The sequence below is a fragment of the Myotis yumanensis genome, unplaced genomic scaffold (assembly GCF_028538775.1).
Source record: "Myotis yumanensis isolate MYYU_CA2020_CCGP unplaced genomic scaffold, mMyoYum1.0.hap1 SCAF_20, whole genome shotgun sequence".
In the NCBI taxonomy this organism is placed as follows: Eukaryota; Metazoa; Chordata; class Mammalia; order Chiroptera; family Vespertilionidae; genus Myotis; species Myotis yumanensis.
The window spans coordinates 8,016,181-8,040,538 of NW_027223771.1; the positions used below are offsets into that span (position 1 = coordinate 8,016,181).

The 24,358-nt window shown below is 47.1% G+C and overlaps 2 protein-coding genes across 5 annotated transcripts in view; one reads left to right on the forward strand and one right to left on the reverse strand.

Annotated features, from left to right (window-relative positions):
* Positions 1–749: 749 nt before the first annotated feature.
* On the reverse strand, positions 750–11,063 carry LINS1 (lines homolog 1). Of its 3 annotated transcripts, none has more exons than XM_070400512.1 (7): positions 10,989–11,063; positions 7,758–8,247; positions 7,561–7,650; positions 6,141–6,282; positions 4,874–5,464; positions 3,168–3,339; positions 750–1,709 (listed from the first exon to the last, which is right to left on the reverse strand). In XM_070400512.1, the coding sequence occupies exons 2-7, from the start codon at positions 8,154–8,156 to the stop codon at positions 824–826; spliced, it is 2,280 nt and encodes a 759-aa protein (XP_070256613.1). In that variant the 5' UTR covers positions 8,157–8,247; positions 10,989–11,063; the 3' UTR covers positions 750–823. The 3 variants fall into 3 exon arrangements, with proteins under 3 accessions (XP_070256613.1, XP_070256614.1, XP_070256616.1); XM_070400513.1 differs by lacking the exon at positions 10,989–11,063 and adding an exon at positions 9,975–10,450; XM_070400515.1 differs by lacking the exons at positions 6,141–6,282; positions 10,989–11,063 and having other exon boundaries at positions 7,758–7,845.
* Positions 11,064–11,453: 390 nt separating this feature from the next.
* The window catches only part of ASB7 (ankyrin repeat and SOCS box containing 7), a 29,198-nt gene continuing 16,293 nt past the window's right edge, over positions 11,454–24,358 (forward strand). Inside the window, exons 1-4 of one of the 2 annotated variants that reach the window (XM_070400451.1) lie at positions 11,454–11,902; positions 12,117–12,215; positions 19,865–19,979; positions 21,884–22,108. In XM_070400451.1, coding sequence (XP_070256552.1) covers positions 19,922–19,979; positions 21,884–22,108 — 283 coding nt within the window. In that variant the 5' untranslated portion in view covers positions 11,454–11,902; positions 12,117–12,215; positions 19,865–19,921. Of the gene's footprint in view, positions 11,903–12,116; positions 12,216–19,864; positions 19,980–21,846; positions 22,109–24,358 lie in introns of those variants that run through there. The other variant, XM_070400452.1, reaches the window with a different exon arrangement.

Consider the following 24,358-nt stretch of genomic DNA (forward strand, 5'->3'; position numbering starts at 1 on the left):
TCTCACACCGATGTTTCTCTCTCTGTCTCTCCCCCTCTTCCACTCTTTCTAAAAATCAACGGAAAAATACCCTCTGGTGAGAATTAACAAAATAGATGAGGGAGGCTTCCCAGATCCAACGTGGAAGATGGGGCGTGATGAAGGAATATATATGTAAGAAAATCAAGGTGACGCTGCTCAGACATGGGTGGGGGAGAACCGCGGGTGAGAGCAGCAGGTTGGGGCCCGTTGCACAAGGCCCTGCATAACCTGTTTGAGTCTGACAAACAGCCTGTTTGTCAGTGTCACCATCCCAGCACACGGGGAGGGCAGGCGACAATGCGGAGAGGTTTAATCGCGGAAATGCAGCGACGTGACCATTACTTAAAAAAATAATTTAGAACACGCTTCCAAATAATGTTGACGAAGCCAGACACCAAAGAACACATATGCCTGGGTTCCATTTGTAGAAAAGACAAAACCAGGCAATGTTTATCTACGTTCTCTCCATTTAGGAAAGAGCTACCTTTATGGCCATGTACCAGAGGGAGGAAGAGGGAGAGAGCGAGAGAAACATCAATGATGGGAGAAGATCACTGATCCGCTGCCTCCTGCAAGCCCCCTACTGGGGATCGAGCCCTAAGGTGGCATGTGCCCCAAATGGGAATGGAACCGCGACCTCTTGGTGAGCAGGCTGGGCTCGCTACATCTTTGTAAGTCACCAGGCTGCTTCCAATCGGCCAAAAGAAAAGCCTTCATTTAGAAAACACTTTGGAGGTTTTCTCTTTTACTAGCACCTCATTCAGGCAAAACAAACAGTTCCTGGAAGTAAAATGCCACCGTTTCACAGAGGGTTGGTACTTTTATGACAAATTGCCTCGATCTGTTTTAACAACCTCAAAAGGGCGGTGGGGTTATAGGGGAAAAGGTTTTTCTTCTGCAAACGGGAAATGGCAGCTTGCAGCTCTTGAAAGCACTTGACTGCTCGGTAAGACATGCCCACTTCACAGTCACCGTTCCTTGGGGCTTCGTCACAATCCACAGAGAAAGGAGCTTCGGATTCTTTCGGAACCGCAGGCCCCGACTGAAGCTCCGAGCTCAGTTCTTTCTTACCCCTCCCTGTTCCCACTGTGTCCTGAATGTTCTCCGTGGCTTCTTGGTGTGCAGGTGTCTGCTTACTGTTTGCTGAGCACAGGTCTGGGGGTTCCACTTCGGAGTCGTCGGAGGTGTCGTAATCGACCAGGCTCCGAGCGGCTGGCGGGGACGCCCGGCCGCCAGCCCGGGGCGGGGCGTGGCTCTCCCTGGTGATCACGACCTGGTTCGGTGGCTCAGGGGAAGCCTCCGACGCCCAGGAGACACAGGCATGCGCGCTCCTGTGACTGCCAAGGGCAGCCAGCGGGCTGGATTCTGTGTGGTTGCTGCTTGTGTCTTGGACAAGTGAGGCGACGCGACCACAAGTATTTCTGCTATCGGTACGTTCAGTTACATCAAAGTACTTGCAAACGGTGGAAAATGCATCCCAGTCTTTGGGCAGTAATTTTAAGTAGCGGACAAAATATTCCAGGAAGCAGGTTTCGGATGAAATCAAAAAGTCGAGAAGAACTGTCGAGTCAAATCCTATATTTTTTAAAAAGAATAAAAAAATGCAGTGCGGGTTATAGCCGTTTTCATGCGTGTGCTGGTTCCACGTTTCTTTTTCTTGGGCCAAGTTTTGAGCAGCTTCATATTCTCTGAAAACAAAGATAATGGAGACCCCCAGATTAATGACCTTTTACAAAAGTAAGTTTTGGTGGGTATAATTCATATGCAATAATTCACCTCCCAGATTACAGTGTAATCCATGCACTATTTTAAAAGAAAAAATTCAAGCCAAACTCTTTCTCCACAATCTCTATATTAACCCGACTCAATAAAACAAACAAAATCCACTGACTTTGGTAGTTCTAGTTTTTGTCTGCCCGACAACAAGTACCGTCTTCCATCCTTTGATATCAGTCTTCTTCGTTCCCACCCGTAACTCCTAATCCCATGTGGTAGGGTGGGTAAGGTAGAGCTGGACCCTATCCTCCTCCCTTCTTTTACCCTCTCCTGATCCTGGTGAACATGTGACCCAGACTGACCAATCCGCTCTCCCCTGCGACTTGTGCTGAAGCTGTTAAAGATTATTTATAACTGGAAGGCTGCTGTAAGTCTGACATTGCTAGTGGCCCTGCCTAAGGATGAATTCAGAGGTGTGAGACAGAGAAGAGATATAATCAACCTGCCGGCGTGGCTCAGTGGTTGAGCATCGACCCATGTACCAAGGGGTCGCCAGTTCGATTCCCAGTCAGGGCACATGCCTGGGTTGTGGGCTCGATCCCCAGGAAGGGGTGTGCAGGAGGCAGCCGATCCATGATTCTCTCTCATCATTGATGTGTTTCTCTCTCTCTCTCTCTTCCTCTCTGAAATGAACAAAAAATATATATTTAAAAATAAATAAAGCAGAAGCAGAACTAGTGGACAAGGTCATCAGTTATTAGCTTCCTAACCAATTACAGAGATGTGCCACGAGAAGGTATTTCCTCAGCCCAGCTGTTTCAATAAAGCAGAAATAGGATCAGTATACAATGTCATCAGTAACATGACTTCATAATCCATTTCACAGCGCTGCCTCAGGATGGCATCGGCCCCAGTTCAACTGGGTATAAAAATGAAAACTTTCCCAACCAATTAATAAATATTTTTAAAAAAGAAAGAACATGAAAACTCAGAATAGCAGCTCCTTCGATGACTTACAAGTTTCTATTCACCTTTACAAAGGCAAACATCATCCTATAAGAAGCTCCATATGGAAAAGTTAGTCTTCGAAGGAAGAGCTCTTAACCAAATCAGTGAGATTAACATTTAGACCCAGGCAGCACAGAGATGGAGACTAAACCAGTGCTTCCGTTTGCTAAGCCCAGGCTAGTTGTGCTAACCGAGGTTGCCTCGCCAGCCACATCTTCTAACGAGAACTAACATGTAATCTCGTTTTCATGCAGGGCAGAGTTAAAGGAAGGAACTGGCTCTCACAAGGAAACCACAAGATTGTTAGGGATTTTTTTTTCCCTCCTAATGATGGAAAGTAAACAATAGGGCCAGCACAGTATTAGAAATGTTCTCTGCTTTCCTGGCATGGAGCGAGTGCAATGAGTTGACAATATACCGACCTGGTGAGCTTGAGGTAGATGCCCATGGATGCTCTCGCAGCCTCCAGCATGTCATCGTCTTGCTCTATGAAGACCCTAGACAGCCACTCGCACGGGTTGTGCGCCTGCACGGACGGCTGGAGGTGAGGCTTCAGGAAGGTCAGTAGCTCAGACATGTACCTCTGCAAATCACCTTCAAGACATGAACATTTCTAAGTGTGGGCAACGGTTCACAAATAGTACATTCACAGTTAGCCTAGGTATACACATAATGACAGCGTCTGGAGTACTTTAAAAGGCATTATCATGGCCCAGGCGGCATGCTCAGCAATCCCCAGTAGGGGGCGGGAAGGAGGCAGCCAATCCATGATTTTCTCTTATCATCGATGTTTCTCTCCCTCTCCCTCTCCCTGCCTCTCTGAAATCAATAAAAAAAAAAATTTTTTTCCAAAGAAGACATTAAATATATATGTATATATTGTTACCAATAATTTACATTAGTAGATATATCACACTCAAAATTTCTGCAAGTTAGGGAATTGAGCTTCAGAAAAGAAAAGTGACCGATCAATAGAATACCGTTAAAATGAACAGTCAGACTGTTCATGAATTCTTGCTAAAAGCACATACGTGAATGAATGGGCAGCAGACAACAGAAATCATCGAATGCCACAGCTGTTACTAGTGGCAACAATGCCAGGAAACAAAACGAATTTTGCTTTCAAAATAACAAACTTGTTTTTGGTTATTTGAAGCATTAAAAGAAAGTACTACTATTAAGCACAAAACTCAAACGGGTTTGGGAAATTTGAAGTGCAATTTAGAACTCTGAGTTATGCAACATATGCCACCTAGTGCTGTAAATTATAACTGCACACAATTATATCTAATATACCAGTAGAGCTGATGTCCAAAGCAATTCGGGGGAAGTCACTGCTTACAAGCCAAACCTTTCACTAACACTATACGCTGCTTGTTTAGAGATGTTTGCTCTTCATTTTTCTCAAATGAAAAGGAAGACATGTCTTCCCAACACCCACATTGAATATCATACGTTACATGGCTGTCTTCGGACTCTACATCCTGGAAATTACATGCAACAATTTCTTCATCAATATAACTTTTCACAGATTAGTTTCCATTCTATTCATAATTATCAATAATCTACATGAGTAGATATGTCAGTTTTATAAAGGAGAATATGAAAATGCTACAAATACCCATATACCAGTTAACTTACATCACCAACTTTGCACTGACTTAACCACACCTACTTTTTAAAAAACTTAGTAATTATAACAATTAGGCTTAGCCCACAAAATGTTGATGTTCCGGAAAGTAATTCTAATTTTTTTTAAGAATATCTGATAAATTATTACTAGGATTACATGTAGCTTAAATTAGTAAACTTATAGTTCTGAGATTTGATAATTGCGAATAGTATTACTTCAGTAAGTAATTACCCATTACTTCACATATAAAAGGAATTAGGAGACCAGCTGGTGTGGCTCAGTGGTTGAGAGTCAACCTATGAACCAGGAGGTCACGGTTCAATTCCCCGTCAGGGCACATGCCTGGATTGCAGGCTCCATTCCCAGTAGGCGGTGTGAGTGCAGGAGGCAGCTGATCCATGATTCTCTCTCATCACTGATGTTTCTCTCTTCCTCTTCATCTCCCTTCCTCTCTGAAATCAATATATATATTAAAAAAGGAGTCAGAAGAATTACCTCTCATTTCCTTGGCTGAAGCACACTTTTGAAACTTGATTTCTAAGGATTTAATAACAAGCAAGCTCGCGGCTCTAAGGATCACGTGATCTGGACCAGGGGGCCGCTCACTCCCAGGCTGAACCTCACCGCCTGCAAAGCAGGAAGGCTTTCCGTGGACGGACAACGTCCTCAATAAGCCCAAATCCACAGCTTGCAAAACAGCATCAGCTAAAGCCGCCGTGTCCCCCTCCAAATGCTGATCTGGCAGCGCCAGGGCGGCGACAGCCCCGCGACAGAGGTCTTCACCCGCTTTCCGGAGAAGGCACTTTTTGAGGAATATGACGAACTTCCTTTTGACGAAAGCCTGCACGGGCCAGGTGATGACGTCCAGCACACAGGACGGTTTCAAAAATAAAATCCTCTGGCAGGTGAAATGCAGGTCCCGGTGGGTCCTGGAAGCGATGAGGAGTTCTAGCAGTTCCAGGACACCCAGCGAGGTGTTTGCTAAGTGACAGGTGCCCGGGGGGCCGTCAAGATGCTGAGAAAAGAAGGAGTTGTAAAAGGCTTCAAAGGGAGCGTCCAAAGGAGTCAGGAGCTGCTGTAGAAGTTCTGCAATTACAAACAAGGTAACTATGAGCAACAGGAAAGACAAAGCCTCCTTCAAACACACTTTCACAATTCAATTTCTAGAAATGTTATCACCTTACAAGATGAACAAATGGGTCTGCATTACCTCTACTGTGAACGAATGAAGATACACAGACTAACCTTAATAACTAAGGTTAAAGTCCACTTTACAAGTAACCATAGCACCAGACTATGTTAGGAATAACTAATCATGAAAATTTTTTCATTTTCGTTTTTAATAACAATGAAAAAGCTTTAAAAAATTTTTTTCAAGGTATCCTTCCCAGCCAGTGTGGCTCAGTGGTTGAGCATTGACCTATGAACCAGGAGGTCACAGTTCAATTCCCAGTCAAGACACATGCCCAAGTTACAGGCTTGATCCCCAGTAGGGGGCATGCAGGAGGCAGCCAATCCATGATTCTCTCTCCTCATTGACGTTTCTCTCTCTCTCTTCCTCTCCCTTCCTATCTGAAATCAATAAAAATATATATATTTTTAAAAGGTACCCTCAATCAAAAAATATGGGGCAAGATTCTTTAATTTTTCATACGGGAAAACAGATCAGATATTGTAAAATAAGTTTTACTCTTTGTTATAAATGTAATTCCCCTTGGGAGCAAGATAATGACAGTCATTTACGGGGGAGTATAATTCATACCTGATTTTTGTGAACATGTATCTTTAAAGATTTCTTTTATTACAGCAGTAAGAGTCCAGAGGCAGTATACTACCTTATCACTTTCAGAGTATTCAGAAAGATTTTTTTGGCAAAAAGCAATCCAGGAATTACTTAATGTTATCTACAAGACAGAAAATTTTAAAAAGTGGTAAGTTATAATATAACTAGAGGCCTGGTGCACGAAAGTCATGCATGGGTCGAGCCCCTAGGCCTGGTCGGTGAGGGCCTTCCAGCTGCCGGGAGGCCAGGGCCTCCCTTCATTCCATGCCGCCCCCTGGTGGTCAGTGCATGTCATAGCAAGCGATCGGTCTCCCAGTTGGTCTAGTTGAACTTCCGCAGGGAAAATTTGCATATTGGGCTTTTATATATATTAATATTGTCCTTACAATTACAAATCACCTATTACACACAATACGACTCTATGCAACAAAGTTTTAAGAAAGTATGATAATATTTGTTAAAAATAGGACACACACACACACACACACACACACAAAAAGGAAAAAAATAGGAAACAAATATCCTAATATTCTTTAAGCCAAAAAATTCAATATGCCATAGGTATAAAGGATCAAAAGGGAACATGAAAATATCAGCAGTGGTTCTCTCCAGGTGGTGAAAGGTGTACATTTTATTTTGTTCTTTATACTTTTTCTCATTTCTCAAAATTTTCTAATGCAAATACCTGCCTTTTTGTATTCAGGAAAAAAAAAGTCATTTTCAGAAAGGAGCAAGCATTTACAGCTGAAAGTCAGTAGGTGCTGAGGTTTGTTTGGTAACGAATTCAGAGATAAGAGAAAAATCTGATGCGTTTATTCTTCATTTTCCTGCGACTGCCCTTAAAATTTACTTAGAGCAGTGGTTCTCAACCTTCCTAATGCCGCGACCCTTTCATACAGTTCCTCATGTTGTGGTGACCCCCAATTTCATTGTTACAAACTGAACATAATTAAAGCATAGTGATTCATCACAAAAACAATACGTAATTATATATGTGTTTTCTGATGGTCTGAGGCGACCCCTGTGAAAGGGTCGTTTGACCCCCAAAGGGGTCACGACCCACAGGTTGAGAACCGCTGACTTAGAGTAAACCCGTGGAGGACGGTCTTGGTTGATCTCCAGCAGGGGTTCCTCACCCCTTCCTTGGAGGGGCGGAAGGCAACCCCCCTTCTCCTTTGAGAATCTGAAGTTCTGGACTCACTGACTCGAACCCCCTTCAGGTTAAGAGTCTAATTTGTAATGAGCTACCGCGTACCGAAGACACGAATGCTTAATGCAAGTCAGGTCATCAGGTTAGCAATCATGTTCTGGATGCAACTCCTGGAAGGCGGAAACTGGGTGCCAAAGAGCGATTTTAAAGAACCTGGAAAAGGAATCATAACGTGGGCTGAGGACTTACCTTTTCCCTCAACTGGAAATACAGAAGCCACGCGAGGCATTTGGCAGCCACGTGAGTCAACAACTTATCCGAGTCCTGGAACATGCAGATCTGTGGGAAAATAAATAAACTTACCTACTGCTGTGGCATGTTTTTAAAACTTCTTTTTTTTTTTAAATCTAGATCTCTATAAAATAGACAGACAACAAATGGCTTACCAATTGGGAATCAAGGTCCAATGATTTTAAAAGAACTGTAATGATCTCTCTGTACTTCTCCTTTGCTCGGAACTCGGTCTCCACGGACAGTATCCTGGTCACCATCACCTGGATCACCGTCAGCCGAAGGAGCGTTAAATCTCGGGCGCTGCTCTTCCCTGGCGCAGGCGCCACAGGAACGGTGGACGGATGGACAGGGGACGGCTGCCACTTGCCCTGGTCACCGAGGGTGACTGCGCGCTGGGAGGAGGCGGTCCCAGAGCCACTGTGATCTGAAAACGCTGGGCGGAGACAGCGGATGTAATCCCGGGTGTCGTTCTCCAGTGTGGCTCCCACAAGTACCTTCTTATATAACTGGTCCAAATCTTCCAAGAAATCCTTCATTTCGACTGCCGACATCTGTCTTCCAGACAGGAAGTGGGGCGATTCCAAATGGTAAATAGGAACCTTGGAAATTCGACAAATCTCTAAGGTGTTTCTTCCATAGAACCTACAATAGGAAAAATAAAACACTTTAAAAGTATATTCTAGTGCTCCAGCCCGGCCGGTGTGGGTCAGTGGTTGAGCATGGACCTATGAACCAGGAGGTCTGGGTTCGATTACCAGTCAGGGCACATGCCCAAGTGGCAGGCTTGACCCCAAGTAGGGGGGGCGTGCAGGGGGCAGCCAATTCATGATTCTCTCTCATCATTGATGTTTCTCTCTCTCTCTCTCTCTCTCTCTCTCCCCCTTCCTCTCTGAAATCAACAAAAATATTACTTAAAAAATAAATAAATAAAATGAGTCTGGTTAGACTCTACAGAAAGTTGAGGGAGGTGGGGGAGGCCTGGGTATCAGGGCCAAGGTTAGGGGAGGCTCGTGAGGGCGGTTAAGCACTGAGAAGGCCCAGACACCCAAAGCACAGAAGTTCCCAACATCCCTGCCGATCACCAGGGGTCGATCACCAGGGCCAATCACCAGGGCTGATCACCAGGGCGGTCAAAGCTGGTCAACTATGGTTTCGAGAGCACCTCCCACCCTATTTTGAAACGGAGGGGGGGGGGGGGTCGCTTCCCAACAGCATGCACGGTGCTGGGTACCTTCCCTGTGCCCTGCTGGTTATACTCTCACCTTTCTCCCCGCCCCAACAGGCTCCAACAGGAGATTGGGGGGGGGGGGGGGGGGGGGAAGGAAGGCAACCCTTTCAAGTTTCCGGAACTGCTCCTTCTACTTACCTTGGGGGGCCTAGAGCAGGTGCAGGTGCTGACTGTTCCTAGCCCCAGGGGCTCATTTTCTTAAAACAATGGAGCTCAAGTTTCAGGGGCCTCAGAATCCCTAGGAAGAGGGGGGGCGGGGGGGAGGGGGGGCGGGGGGGGAGGGCGGGCCTTCCCCCAGAGGTTTCAGACACAGTAGTTCCGGGCTGGGGCCCAATCATTTTTATTTCTAACAAGTTTCCAGGTTCCCAGTGAAGCACTGAGAATATTTAATACCTGCCCCGCTTTTGTAAATTGCCCACTTATTATAAACCCTCCTCTGTAGAACTCTGCTACAGGTCCTTTTTTTTTTTTTTTAGCCTGATAATTAAGTCATAGATAAAAGACTTCAAATGATGTGGTTAAGGCAGATCTGATTCAGTGAGTGGGGGGTGGGGGGGTGCCAAGAAACTGGCCGGGGGACTAAACTTCAATGAGCATTGACCAATCTACTTGATTTTACTGATAAGGAATCTGACCACAGGAGGCTGATATTATATCATGGCAATGCTACAGTTTTGTTTTGTGTCTTAATGGAAAACGTCTAGAAAGAAGACTTTTCTACCCTTATTTGTAAAATAGGGTTCTACGTTTTAAGTGCTGCTTCAGAATGAAAGGTTTCCCTCATGCATTCCCCTTTCCTGCCTCCTCCCACCCCTGCCAGCAGCACGACCCAGATTTTACTGAACTGAATTCTAAATTCTGTGCACACAGTAAGATTTGATTTTTTTAAAATATTTTTTTATTGATTTCAGAGAGGAAGGGAGCGGGAGAGAGAGATAGAAACATCAATGATGAGAGAGGATCATGCATCGGCTGCCTCCTGCACGCCCCCCACTGGGGACGGAGCCCACAACCCAGGCATGTGCCCTTGACCAGAAATCGAACCTCGACCTCCTGGCTCATAGGTCGAAGCTCAATCACTGAGCCACACCAGTTGGGCCAAGATTTGATTTTCAATTATTGAAAAAATAAGGTTACCTACCCCACCGCAGCAGAGTACCACACGCTCAGAGATTTGGGGAACGACAGGGCCTCCACGGTGAAAACATTTATGCAGCTCAAGTAGGAGGAAGCCGATCCTCCTTTACTGAATAGTCCGCGTGAACAGTTCCCTCCTGACTCTGGCTCTTGCTAACACGCTGTTCCCTCTGCCTAGAAAGCTCTCCCGCCTTTCCTTTCGTTTTAAAAGCCTGAATACACATTTCTATGTAACAAACTGGACCACCTAGAAGAAATAAAATCCTGGAAACACATAACCTACCTACCAAGACTGAATCATGAAGAAATAGAAAATCTGAACAGATAACTACTTAGACAAGATGGAACCGGTGATCAAAAAAACCTCCCAACACTCGGCCTGGCCGGTTTGGCTCAGTGGCTAGAGCGCCGGCCTTCGGGCCAAAGGGTCCCGGGTTCGATTCCGGCCCAGGGCTTGCACCTGGGTTACGGGCTCTATTGGCCTGGAGGGGAGGGACCTGCATAAGGGAGGTGACTATTTGATGTGTCTCTCTCACATCCATGTCACTCTCTCTCAATCAATGGAAAGAAAAAAAACATATCCTCGTGTGAGAATTCACAAAAAAAAATAAAGTGCAGACTCCAAGGGTCAAGCGAACACAAGCAGGTTGTTCACTATTGTTTCTCTAACGCCTAGGACGGTGCCCGGCCACCTGCTAAATGAATGCATGCTTGCAAACGCGTCCATCACACGTTTTCTACGCCCTTCTCCCTTCCTTTACAGGGATCCGTATCCTGCGGGGGGAAAAGCCCTTGAAGCGTCACCATCATTACAAAGACAGGTCCCCTCTTCCGCGCAGGGCGAGGTCTGCTCAGCCTCCAGCTACCGCGGCCCAAGGGATGGAGACCAGCCCAGGGCCCGGCACCGCGGCGGTGGGACAAGGCGCCCCGGGGACTCCCGCCTCCCCAACCTTCAACCCTCGGGCCAGCCTCGCGGTCGGCCGCACACACGGCTCCCCCGCCGCCGAGCTCAGTTTACCTGTCAGGGACCCTCCGCCTCCGCCATGCCAGCGCCCGCCGGCCCCCTCCGGGCCACCGTAATGCACAGACCGTCCGAGCGGGCCCCGCCTCCCGCATGCGTAGAAGCGCTAGTCGGCGTGCAGTGTCTCCTAGCAACCGCTTCGAGTCCCTCCGCTAGGGGCGGGCTTTGGAAGCCACAGCGGGGAAGCCTAGAGGAGGGTGAGTGAGTGCAGCCAATCACAGACGAGTACCAGCTTCGATAGCCACGCCTCCTCCAACTGTCGCGAATGCGCAGTCGGCTTTACGGCAGGCGAAGGGGTGGTGCCGCTAGGGATGAGGAGGAGAGGAGGAAGCGACCAGCCAATCAAGTCGCCTCCTCCCGCCAGCCCCACCCACCCCGGACTTGGTTTACGGCTCCGGGCTCTGGCTCCAGGGCGCCCGCTGATTGGCTGCTGAAGGCTTGGTCCCATCCCAGTGACCCCAAAGTGCTGGAGGGAGGGGGCGGGGGTGGCCCAGTGCAAAGTGCATCCTGAAAGCCCCCCGCCTGGTGCCCCCGCGGCTGGCACCGAGGACCCTACCCAAGCCGAGACCTCGCTGCCCCGACAGTTCCCGTGTCCTCGCCTCGGAGCTGGGAGCCTCCGGCCCGGACCGCGGGAGCCCCTCTGCTCGGAGCCTTCAGACCGGGACCCCCCCCCCCCCCTTCCCGCCCGTCCCCGAACCGGGACTTCCTCCCTGCACCCCTGCCCCGAGGCTGCCCCGCGGCCGGGACCGCCGCCTAGCGTCTGTGGATGCTCGCCGGGCTGGGGCCGGGAGGCTCGGAGGAGGCTCCGGAACCCCCGTGTCCGGCCCTGCCCGAGGCATTTCTTCAATGGAGAAGTTGGTGAGTGTGGAGGAGGCTGAGAGGAGGAAGCGCCGCAGCAGCTGAAGAGACAGGTAAAGTCAGTTACCTTCCCTTGAAGCGAAGGGGGCGGCTGGGAGGGAGGGAGGGGGAAAAAAATCACTGCATCTTCCTACCTGCCCTGAACCAACCCCTCTCTCCCTCTCTCTTTCTCTGCTCCCCTTCCTCCAAGCCCCCCCCCCCCCACCTCCCTGCTCCTGGCCCCTGGGGCACCGCGCCTCACCTCTCTCCCTGGTTTCTGATTTCCAGGTTTGGTGTTTGGCTCCGGGAGCCTGGAAAGCAAGAGGAGGCCTGCCCACCGACCTGGGAAGTAGCCGAGAGCTTCTAGCTGTAGCATCCTCCGTGCAGGTAACCAGCCAGCCCTCCCCTGCCCTCCCCCATTGTTGATCCCCGGGCTCCTGTCTCATTAGGCAATAGCTCTGGTTTCAGGGTGGTTCCCTCGGGGGGTGCAACTGGTTCCTGAACCCCCTCCCCCTTTTCACCGCAAAAAAAAAACACAAAAAACAAACAAACCCAGAAACGCTGCTCTTTTTGCCCTGCTCCTGGGCATTTTCATAACTTTTCCACCCTTTCTCTCTGGCTGGTGTTGTTTCTGTATGTTGCATTATCTTTTGGTGACGGTACCACTGGTACCGTTTTCCTTGCTCTGAGATTCAGAGAGTTTTCTGTAGCCCTCCCCCACCCCTCCCTCTCCTAGGAATTTTCCTCGATTGCTTGTTTATTCTGAATGGCTCTACTTTTTTTTTTTTTTTAATTAAACCGCAGTTTTCTGCTTCCCCCTGATTCCTTCTTATTGCCGTCCTTCTAGCTCCACCAGAATAAAAATCCTCAGCGTTCCCTAACCCACCAGGGTTTGGTCGAGGAAAGGTGATGGCTGGAAATGTATGAGTTTTGGAAAATAATGTGAGTTTTTCCCTAGTAAAAAGGGAGTCGGTGTACCTTAACGGCATAGATTGTAGGAAAGCAAAATGCACCCCTGAAGGTCTGATGTATCGGGAACGATTCAGGCTTCTTTGTGTTTCTGTGGGACACGTGTGGATGGGCTCTGAAGCTGTTATAAAAAGGTAAAAAATAATACTGGTTACACCTCCGGTTTTCTAGAACTCATAAAACTTTCCATACTAGCTCGCTATCATTTGACATTCAAGAATTTTAAAACAAAGGAATGTTTTGGCTTTCTCTTTGCCCTCTTCATAAATGAGATTTCTCCATTGAAAACCCTCACGGGTAATTTGTTAGATTGAAATGTAAGCATCTAGCCCTGGCCGGTTTGGCTCAGTGGACAGAGTGTCAGCCTAAGGACTGAAGGGTCCCGGGTTCGATTCCAGTTAAGGGCACTTACCTGGGTTGCAGGCTCCATCCCCGGCCCTGGTCGGGGTGCCTGCGGGAGGCAACCAACGGATGCGTCTCTATCACATCAATGTTTCTCTCTCTGTGTCTCCCCTTCCCTTCCACGCTCTCTAAAAATCAATAGAAAAATATCCTCAGATATTTATCCTCGGAGGATTAACAAAACAAAACAAAAAAGAGAAGAAGAAAAAAGGAAAGAAATGTAAGCATCTAATCCAGGCGTCACATTTGCGCTGCTGGATTTTGTTGGTGCCTCTTAAATGTTTAGGACATTCGTGTAGTTCCTAAAGAAGGGGGTGTGACCAGGGAAATCAGACAAGCGTCAATTCAGAAATTAGCCAAGTGAATGACTCTTCTAACATCCAGTCACGGGAATCTAAAGTGACTTGTTAATCTCAGAGTAATTTTAATATCTCAAGACTGCTCAGGGAGTTGTAGGTACCGCGAAGCTCTTAAAATAGCAGAAGTCCTCAGGAAATCTTTGATTTACTTCTTTCCACTGGACTCGCTGCCTTCCACAAAAAGAAACGAATGTCTGTCTGGTTTTTTTTAATATTAATATATTTTATTGATTTTTTACAGAGAGGAAGGGAGAGAGACAGAGAGTTAGAAACATCGATGAGAGAGAAACATCGATCAGCTGCCTCCTGCACACCTCCTACTGGGGATGTGCCCACAACCAAGGTACACGCCCTTGACCGGAATTGAACCTGGGACCTTTCAGTCCGCAGGCTGACGCTCTATCCACTGAGCCAAACCGGTTTCGGCAGAATGTCTGTCTTGAGTCTCTCCACTGCCAAGACATAGCTAGAGACACTTTTAAGGGGCTCTGAGGGTTTCCATACGCTTTTGTTGTTGTTGTGAATCCTCACCCGAGGATATTTTCCCATTGGTTTTTAGAGAGAACAGAAGGGAGGGGGAGAGAGAAACATCGATATGAGAGAGACACATCGATTGGTTGCCCCGAGCAGGGTCCGTGATCAAGCCTGCAACCAAGGTACACGCCCTTGACCGGAATCGAACCCGGGACCCTTCAGTCCACAGGCCGACGCTCTCTAGCCACTGAGCCAAACCAGCCCCGGCCTGGTTTGCATGTTCTTGAGACCTGGAGGCAGACCCCACGGGGGAGTGCTCGCTGCGGAATGGGATTTCGAGTCAGTGTCTACCAGGGACTGTCCCCTGTGAACATTTAGGGCAGCCCTTGTAAGTGTGCATAGGGTCCGCTTCATTTCAGTGAAAGCCAGGCGGAAGTCTGTGAAGTTCAAGGCCGTTTTGATTATTTCCGTGTGCGGATCACCAGAGAGATGTCTAATAATGAGGACTTCTGAAAATATTTGAAGTATGTTTGTTTTTTTTAAAATATATTTTATTGATTTTTTTACAGAGAGGAAGGGAGAGAGATAGTTAGAAACATCGATGGGAGAGAAACATCGACCAGCTGCCTCCTGCACATCTCCCCCGGGGGATGTGCCCGCAACCCAGGTACATGCCCTTGACCGGAATCGAACCCGGGACCTTTCAGTCCGCAGGCCGATGCTCTATCCACTGAGCCAAACCGGTTTTGGCTTGAAGTATGTTTTTAAGGTAAAAATAAATGATGTGTTTTCTGTTCAGGTCTTCCCTGTTAAATATTTTTTCCCCCGCTTTAGACCTAATTCTAGCCAGGCTGGTGTGGCTTCGTGGTTGAGCATCTAGACCAGGGGTGGGCAAAGTTTTTGACTCGAGGGCCACAATGGGTTCTTAAACTGGACCGGAGGCCGGAACAAAAGCATGGATGGAGTGTTTGTGTGAACCAATATAAATTCAAAGTAAACATCATTACATAAAAGGGTACGGTCTTTTTTATTTTTTAGTGTTATTCATTTCAAACGGTCCGGATCCGGCCCTCGGGCCGTAGTTTGCCCACGGCTGATCTAGACTTTCTGCTACCCACGAAAAGGAATGTCTTTCTTGATTCTTCCAATTGCCAAGACCTAGCTAGAGATCCTTTTAAGGGGCTCTGAGGGTTTGCATATTCTTTTGTTTTTGAACTAGGAACCAGGAGGTCACGGGTTCGATTCTCAGTCAGGGCACATGCCCGGATTTCGGGCTCGACCCCCAGTAGGGGGCGTGCAGGAGGCAGCCGATCCATGATTCTCTCTCACATTGATGTCTCTCTCTCTCTCTTTCTCTCCCCCCCCTCTTCCTCCCACCCTTTCCATCTCTCTAAAAATGAATGGAAAAAAATATTCTCAGGGGAGGAATGAAAATGAATAAATGAATCCTTGTGTCATATGGAGGCCCAGGAATGGGGTAGAAATATGAACACACCTTGCTTGTTTGGGAACATAAACGCCATGCGATGTTGAGTGAGAGATCACACTCCTTCTACTCGATTGGGCTTCCAGTCTTTCGATCACATCAGCAGAACGCATCCACACACATCTCGGCCATGTTGGACTTTGTAGTATTTCTGTACCCGTCTCCTCTGTTAGGACTTGCGAGCCGCTGGTGGCTTGGTTTGTGTGTGTGTGTTTTCTCAGAGGCCATATTCTTGGAGTTGCTGATTTTATTTCCTTGGCAGCCTGGATCTCGGTTTACTCTGCAAAGAAATGCTTACTTTTTTTTTTTTTTGAGTAGCAAGCTGTTATCTTATTTCCAGCTTGTGTGAAATCTGAAAGCGCAGCTCTGATTTGTGTCCCTTAATCAGAAAATGTGTGGACTTTTCAGTGAAAACCGCACGCAAAGAGCCATTAGTGACTAATCGTGTATGCCGACGGGAACTGGGGACATGTCGGCCAATTGGGTGCCCGTTATGTAACTTTAGGCAGGTCTGAAATATGTTTCGTTTTTTTCATTTCCTGCACTCCATTGTATGATAGACTTTTTCTTAATTATATGAAGAGAGACGTTTTGATTTTAACTTTAATGAAGTTTACTTGGCCATCCATGTGGAAATGAGATGGTAACATGTATTTCTGTATTTATTTTTTTAAATATATTTTTATTGATTTCAGAGAGGAGGGGAGAGGGGGAGAGAGAGAGAGAGAGAGAGAAACGTCAGTGATGAGAGAGAATCATTGATTGGCTGCCTCCTGCACGCCCCACACTGGGATCCGATCCAGCCTGCTACCCGGGCATGTGCCCTGACCGGGAATCGAACCATGACCTCTTGGTTCATAGGTCGGACACTCAACCACTGAGCTACACCAGCCGGGCTAGATGATAACATATAATTTCTAAATATTTCGTTTCTAATAAGGTGAACAGCATAAAAGCTTGGAGACCTATATTGTTATCTTTTGGCCCCATATAGAGTAGAAAACATGCGTTCATCAAATTTACACATAGTATTAACATTGGGTAACAAATTATTATATAAAAAGATACATCAGTCCCAGCCGGTGTGGCTCAGTGGTTGTGTTGACCTACAAACCATGAGATGATGGTTCGATTCCCCGTCAGGGCACAGGCCCGGGTTACGGGCTCCATCCCCAGTAGGGGGTGTGCAGGAGGCAGCTGATCCATGATTCTCTCTCACCATTGATGTTTCTCTCTCTCTCTCTCTCTCCCTCTCCTTCCCTCTCTAAAATCAATACAAATATATTTTAAAAAATAATAAGATACATCAGGGAAGTGGCTCATGTGGTATATAATTCTGAAGTCTTCCTTGTTGGTATGCTTTTTTGGCTTTTTTTCTAACTGTAAAACCTGAAATGGAATTTCTGAAGATTGCACCTTCAGAGTTTTAGTCATTCTGAGTCATCATTCATTTAAAACAATTCACATTGTACATTTACTCATTTAGACACTCGCCTCCCGGGCCGTGTTCCCTTATGCGATGGGTGATTTCCATGGGCTGTCAGATTTTCAGACCTGCGCTCCTTAGAGGAAATAGACTTTTTTTTTTTTTTTTTCCATTCTCACCTCTGGACTTCCTCTGCGGTTTGCAATGGGCACCTTTGCCCTTTAAGTTCAATCGTCTCTGCGTTTTCCTCATCTGTATACACGCGCATAGCTGGGCTCTGCTAAGTGCAAGGTCCCACAAAACAGCACCCAGATCAAATTCATTGTTTGATGCTTTGGACTGTGAGGACCTTTGGTAATAAGTCGCCGTCCTTCATAATTTAAGGTCTGCAGCTGCCAGGGATCATGTGTGCATGGTGTGTGTGTCCATGTGTGCATGGTGTGTGAGTCCGTGTGTGCATGGGATGTGAGTCGGTGTGAGTATGGTGTGTGTGTGCATGGTGTGTGAGTCCGTGTGTGCATGGTGTGTGAGTCCGTGTGTGCATGGGATGTGAGTCGGTGTGAGTATGGTGTGTGTGTGCATGGGATGTGAGTCTGTGTGTGCATGGGATGTGTGTCTGTGTGTGCATGGTATGTGTATCCATGTGTGCATTGTGTGTGTCCATGTGTGCATGGTGTGGGAGTCCATGTATGCATGGTATGTGTCCGTGTGTGCATGGTGTGTGTGTATGGTATGTGAGTCCATGTGTGCATGGGGTGTGTGTCCGTGTGTGCATGGTATGTGAGTCTGTGTGTGCATGGTACGTGTATCCATTTGTGCATTGTGTGTGTGTGTCCGTGTGTGCATGGGGTGTGAGTCCGTGTGTGCATGGTATGTGTATCCGTTTGTGCATTGTGTGTGTCCGTGTGTGCATGGGATGTGAGTCCATGTGTGCATGGTATGTGTCCGTGTGTGCATGGGATGTGAGTCCATGTGTGCATGGGACGTGTCCATGAGTTCATGATATGTGAGTCCGTGTGTGCATGGGATGTGTATCCGTTTGTGCATGGTATGTGTCCGTGTGTGCATGGTATGTGTATCCGTTTGTGCATTGTGTGTGTCCATGTGTGCATGGGGTGTGAGTCCATGTGTGCATGGTATGTGTCCGTGTGTGCATGGGGTGTGAGTCCGTTTGTGCATGGTATGTGTCCGTGTGTGCATGGGATGTGAGTCCATGTGTTATTCCTGGGAAGATCCCTGCACGTACAGAGTGCTTTTGGGGTTTAAACCTACGGTTATTATTGATAGTGGTTGGTATTGTCAGAAAAGGGGAAAGTGATGGGCCATTTCCAGAATCACGTGGTTCCTGTTAAGTAGGCAGAACTGTCTAAGCGAGTGCTACCCGGGGTCACAGGCGTGGCCGGGCCCGATAGCGGGCCCAGTTCCCGGCGGGCGCTCTCAGGGGGCCTTCGCTTCTCTGATGGAAGGTGCCCATTCGGGTTATCACAAGTTATTGTTGTTCGTGTCTCTTTCTTGTTGAGAGAAACCATTTAGGTACTTCATCTTTTAACACAAAGCCTTTTCTTTTTTTTTTTTCTTTTTTAATATATTTTCATTGATTTCAGAGAGGAAGGGAGGACAGAGAGAGAGAGAAACATCCATGATGAGAATCACGGATCGGCTGCCTCCTGCACACCCCCTACTGGGGATGGAGCCCGAAACCCGGGCCTGTGCCCTGACCGGGAATGGAACTGTGACCTCCTGGTTCATAGGTCGACGCTCAACCACTGAGCCACACCCGCCAGGCAAGATCCCTTTTCTTTGAGTTGCAGAGGGAATTTTTTCAGAGTTCATATAAGGAAGCTGGCAAGACTGTTGTTAATCTTTTACTCACTTGGGTGTGTGCATAAAGGAATGACAGCCTCACAGTGACTCACGTGATGCCTTTTGGACGTATGAGGAACCAGCATTTAAAGTCATGATCTCCTTTTCCTTGTCACGGATTCCATTTTGGCTCTGGCCACCTGCTGTATTGAACGCACACATTTTCTCATCTTTCTTAGTCCTGTTTGGGGAAAAACAAGTGACTAACGGTGTCCGTTAAAAAGTAATTCAGGCCCTAGCCAGTTTGGCTCAGTGGTTAGAGGGTAGCCCCAAGAACTGAAGGGTCCCAGGTTCTGTTCCGGTCCAGGGCACATACCTCAGTGGCAGGCCCGATCCCTGGTCCCAGTTGGGGCGAGTGTGGGAGGCAGCCAATCCGTGTGTCTCTAGTGCATCTATATTTCCCTCTCTCTTGTCTTTCCCCCTCCCTTCCACTCTCTCTGAAAATCAATGGAGCAAAAAATACCCTCAGGTGAGGATTAGCAACAACAACAACAAAAATAATTGCCCAGCCGGGTGCCTCAGTTGATTGGAGCTTTCTCTTGTGCATCGAAGGGTTACGGGTTTGATTTCTGGTCACGGCATGTACCTGGGTTGTGGGTTCAATCCCCGGTCATCACGAAATGGGAGGCAACTGAACCATGTTTCTCTCTCACATTGATGTTTCTCTCTCTCCCTTCCTCTCTCTCTCTCTCTCAAAAATTAATAAAACATATCCTTGATTGAGGATTTTTTTTCAAAAAAAGTAATTCAAATTAGGCAAGTCTGAAAATATATTCTGAATAGAGCAAATGTGTGATTTATTATTTTCTTTATTCTTTTTCCAAAAACACCCTGCTTCTTTGGGGGGGGGGGGCGGAAATCCTGAAAAATAAGTGATTTTGTACCTGGGGGGAGGTGAATGGAGGTCTCAAGGTCATTTTCTCGCGAGACTTGGCCTGACCTCTGTCTCTGCTCCGTAAGGTGCTGAAGTGTACGTCCATCGAATGGTAGACGCTGCGGGCCGCTGTGATCCTCTGTCATCTTTCGGACTTTCCCCACGGTTGTTATTTGTTTTTAGGTAAAGGAAGCTGATCCGTCATCCGGACGCACTCTGAGACCCGCCCCACGATGCTGTATGTGCACAATGCTTACTAGGCGGCCCCCTCCCAGGAGAAGGGACTTTCTTCCGGAAGGTAAGCGACTGGAGGTCCCTGGTCACCCGTACTGTGGTGGGGGGGGGGGGGGACCCCTTTAGCTTTGACTCCTCTCCCTCCAGTCAGCTCATGGAAAACTCAACACAGCGCTTGCTACAAGAAAACCCAGGTTTCGTTCGATGGTGTTTGACCTTTTTTCTTGCAGAGTAGCCCTCATTCGAGGGCCAAGGTAGATCATCCCATTAAAAAAAGAATCTGTTAAAGATGGTTGCTTTGACCCGTCCGTAGCTCCCATTCATTCTTTCTGATGGTCTTCAACATCTTCTCTTAAAACCGTAATCGTAGCCCTGGCCGATGTGGCTCAGTGGTGAGAGCGCCGGCCTGCGCGCCAAAAGGGTCTCAAGTTCGATTCCCGGCCCCAGTCTGTGCGCATGCGGGAGGCAACCAGTCAATGTGTCTCTCTCACATCAATGTTTCGCTCGCTCGCTCTCTCCCCTTCCCTCCTCCCTTCCACTCTCTGAAAATCAATTGGGGAAAAAAGATCCCAGGGTGAGGATTATCAAAACAACAACATCAACAACAGAAAACGCTAATAGTAGGCAAAAACCTATTCGAACAGGATTCCTGGTTTTACATTTTCTAAAACTAGAGAGAGTTGACTTTAGTGTGAGTTGAAAAATAATTAAGTGAAGAGATGGGGAGGAAGTCATGTTTATTAAGAAAACAGATCGTCTTGAAATTTCTCATTTTCTAATTTTTCTGAGGAAATAGCTCTCCGTAGAAGTAGCCCGATATTTTTAAATGACGTCACTTAGTAGTGATGCTTAAGAGTGTGTTATAACCGCCCTAGCTGATTTGGCTCAGTGGATAGAGCGTCAGCCTGCGGACAAAAGGGTCCCAGGTTCGATTCTAGTCAGGGCACATGCCCGTGTTGTGGGCTCGATCCCAAGTAGGGGTTGTGCAGGAGGCAGCCGATCAATGATTCTCTTTCATCATGGATGTTTCAATCTCTCTCTCCCTCTCCCTTCCTCTCTGAAATCAATAAAAATACATATTTTAAAAAAATAGTTTGTAATACCATTTTCCATGTATAAAATAGCGTAGGATATTTGATTATGTTCTTAGGCTATGATGATGTGGCCTAAGTTAGGCTTAAGTTTACCTTTGTACAATCTATAATGAGAAGTTGTTTTTTTTCTGGTGCCCTGACCGGGAATCGAACCTGCAACCCTTTGGTGCGTGGGATCACACTCAACCAACTGAGCCACACCGGCCAGGGCTATAATAAGAAGTTTCACACGATAACTTATTATTGGTAACAAGATCATCCCAAGATGTCTAACCTACATAAGAGACCAAAATGTCTTTAAAGAACTTTATCCCATAATTTTTTTTTTATTTTTAGAAATGGAAGCCTACTAGGAGATGTGTCTAATCTATTCCTGAAAATTAGCCCAGATGGATTGGCTTCTAAAAGAATGTTAGTTTAAGTTTCTGTATGTCTTTAAATACATTTTTATTGATCTCAGAGAGGAAGAGAGAGGGGGAGAGAGATGGAAGCATCAGTGATGAGAGAGAATCCTGGATCGGCTGCCTCCTGCATGCCCCCTCCTGGGGATCGAGCCCACTACTCGGGCCTGTGCCCTGACTGGGAATCGAACCCGTGACCTGGTTCGTAGGTCAACACTCAACCACTGAGCCATGCTGGCTGGGCGGCTTTCTTTTTGCCATCTTTCACCATCCTACGGAAATCACTGAATGTTTTGGTCATAACAGATTTGGTTCATTACGAACTGGCATCACTGAGGCGCACGCGATTTAGCCAAGGGAAAACCCGTGACATTTCATGGCCCCTCTGTCAGGAGCCCAGAATCCTAAACGCCATGTTCTCTACCTCCCCTTAAAGGCTGACCCCTGTGACCTAATGCATCCTTTGTAAGCAGTGGACTCCGCTAGGATGTTACACCACCACTGTCGGAGGAACCCTGAGCTCCAGGAAGAGTTGCAGATCCAGGCTGCGGTGGCCGCCGGGGATGTCCACACCGTCCGGAAGATGCTAGAACAAGGCTATTCTCCGAATGGCCGGGATGCGAATGGCTGGACCCTGCTCCACTTCTCAGCAGCCAGAGGAAAGGAAAGATGCGTCCGAGTCTTTCTAGAACACGGAGGTGAGTCTACTTAGGAGCAAATCTCTTTTTTCCCCCAAGGAGAAGTTTAAAATGAAACTATATTTAATTTGAAACATCTGTGTGCATGTGCATATCATTTATTTTTTTTTAAGATATTTTATTGATTTCAGAGAATAAAGGAGAGGGAGAGAGAAATAGAAACATCAGTGATGAGAGAGAATCATCGCTTGGCTGCCTCGTGCACGCCCCCTACTGGGGAGCGAGCCCACAGCCCCGGCCTGTGCCCGGACTAGGAATCGAACCGTGACCTCCGGGTCCATAGGTTGATGCTCAACCACTGAGCCACACCAGCTGGGCAATGCTCAACTTCTTATAACCTCTCCTATGTGATGCTTTGTTACAGTTATGCTGAGTTTTGTTTGCAACCAGATTGTTGAAAAGATCATTTTGGTGAATGTGCTATTTCCCTTGTAGTAGTAGTTTATATACAGCCTAGTTTGTGCAGGTGGCTTGAACTAAAAGCAGCCCCTTCGTCACCTCGCCCAGTCGCTCGCGTTTCAGAAGCAGAAGTGGCTGTGGTGTACCTACAGCCGGAGAATTACACCCGTTTCCCCTGCCGGCATTGCTCAAGCACACAGACCTCGCGTGGGCCCCTTTAAATATGTCCTAATAGCAGGGCCTTCGATAGCTCCGTCGGTAGAGTGGAGGACTGTCAACATGCCCTAATGCTACCCTGTGTTTTGAATTTACCTCCTTGAGATTTCTTTTGGATGTTTTATTGTTGTTGGGTTTTTTGTTTTTTAATATGAGTGGAACATTTTATTTTATATTTTTATTGATTTCAGAAAGAGGGAGAGATAGAAACATCAATGATGAGAGAGGCTCATTGATCGGCCACCTACTGGGGATCGAGCCCACAACCTGGGCATGTGCCCTGACTAGGAATTGAATCATGACCACCTGGTTCCTAGGTCGACGCTCAACCACTGAGCCATGCTGGCTGGGCTCATCTTTGATTTTTCTATCCTTCTCTCCCTCTCCCTTCCTCTCTGAAATCAATTTAAAAATATGTATATATTTTTTTTAAAAGGTCACTGATCAGCCCATAGGTCGATGCTCAACCACTGAGCCACACTGGTCGGGCTAATCAGCGATCTTTGATATTGCTAGGGCAGGACCCTGCACCGTGAAGAAGAACAAATTTCAGAGCAGCTATTTATGAATGTGTTCAAAGAATTAAGGAAATGGTGGTCAAAACATAAAAGAAATATATGGCGGCACTAACGCATCAAATACAGACTATCAAGAACAGATAGAATTTGTTATATGTATACTAGAGGCCCGATGCACAAAAATTCGTGCAAGAGTAGGCCTTCCTTCCCCCAGCTGCCGGCACCAGCTTCCCTCCAGCACCCGGGACCCAGGCTTCCTTCCTCCGGCCACCAGCAGGCACCCGGGACCCAGGCTGGCTTCCCTGCGGCCCTGGCTTCGTCAGGATGGACGTCCAGAATGACATCTGGAAGACATCTAATTAGCATATTACTTTTTTATTATTGTAGATATAATATACACTAGAGGCCCAGTGCACAAAATTCGTGCCAGGGGCTTGGCCCTCGCAGCCCCAGCTTCGTCCAGACGGTTATTTTGCTGTTTGGTCTAATTAGCATATTAGCTCTTTATTATATAGGAGGTTATATACCATATATGTATATGTATACGTATATATATCCCCAAATATGAATTTTGAGTTGAAAAGCACATTATCTATAATGAAGAATTTACTAGAGTGGTTAATAGCAGATTTGAGCTGACAGAAGATGGAATCAGTGACCTTGAAAATTGATCAGTGAACATCTAGTCTGAGGAACCTATAGAGTTGGTGGAGTGATAGTCAAAATTCCAGCAGGCCTGTTTGAAAAAACGGACAAGTTGATTTGTTGGCCCGAACGGTTTCAAAGAAAGTTGAGGACATACACTCCCTGCTGTCAGAACTTTCTCGAAAGCCACAGTGGTCAGGACAATATAGATAAACTTTCAGATCAATGGAACAGAATAGAGTTCAGAAACAGGCCCACACTTGCCCTGGCCGGCATTGCTCAGTGGTTAGAGCATCGGCCTCCCCACCTTAGGGTCGCAGGCTTGATTCCCAGTCAAGGGCACCTACCTGGGTTGCAGGTTCGATCCCCACCCCTGGTTGAGGCACATGCAGAAGTCAATCCATCAATGTGCCTCTCTCGCATAGATGTTTCTCTCTGCTCTCTTTCTGTCTCTCCCACTCCCACCTCCTTA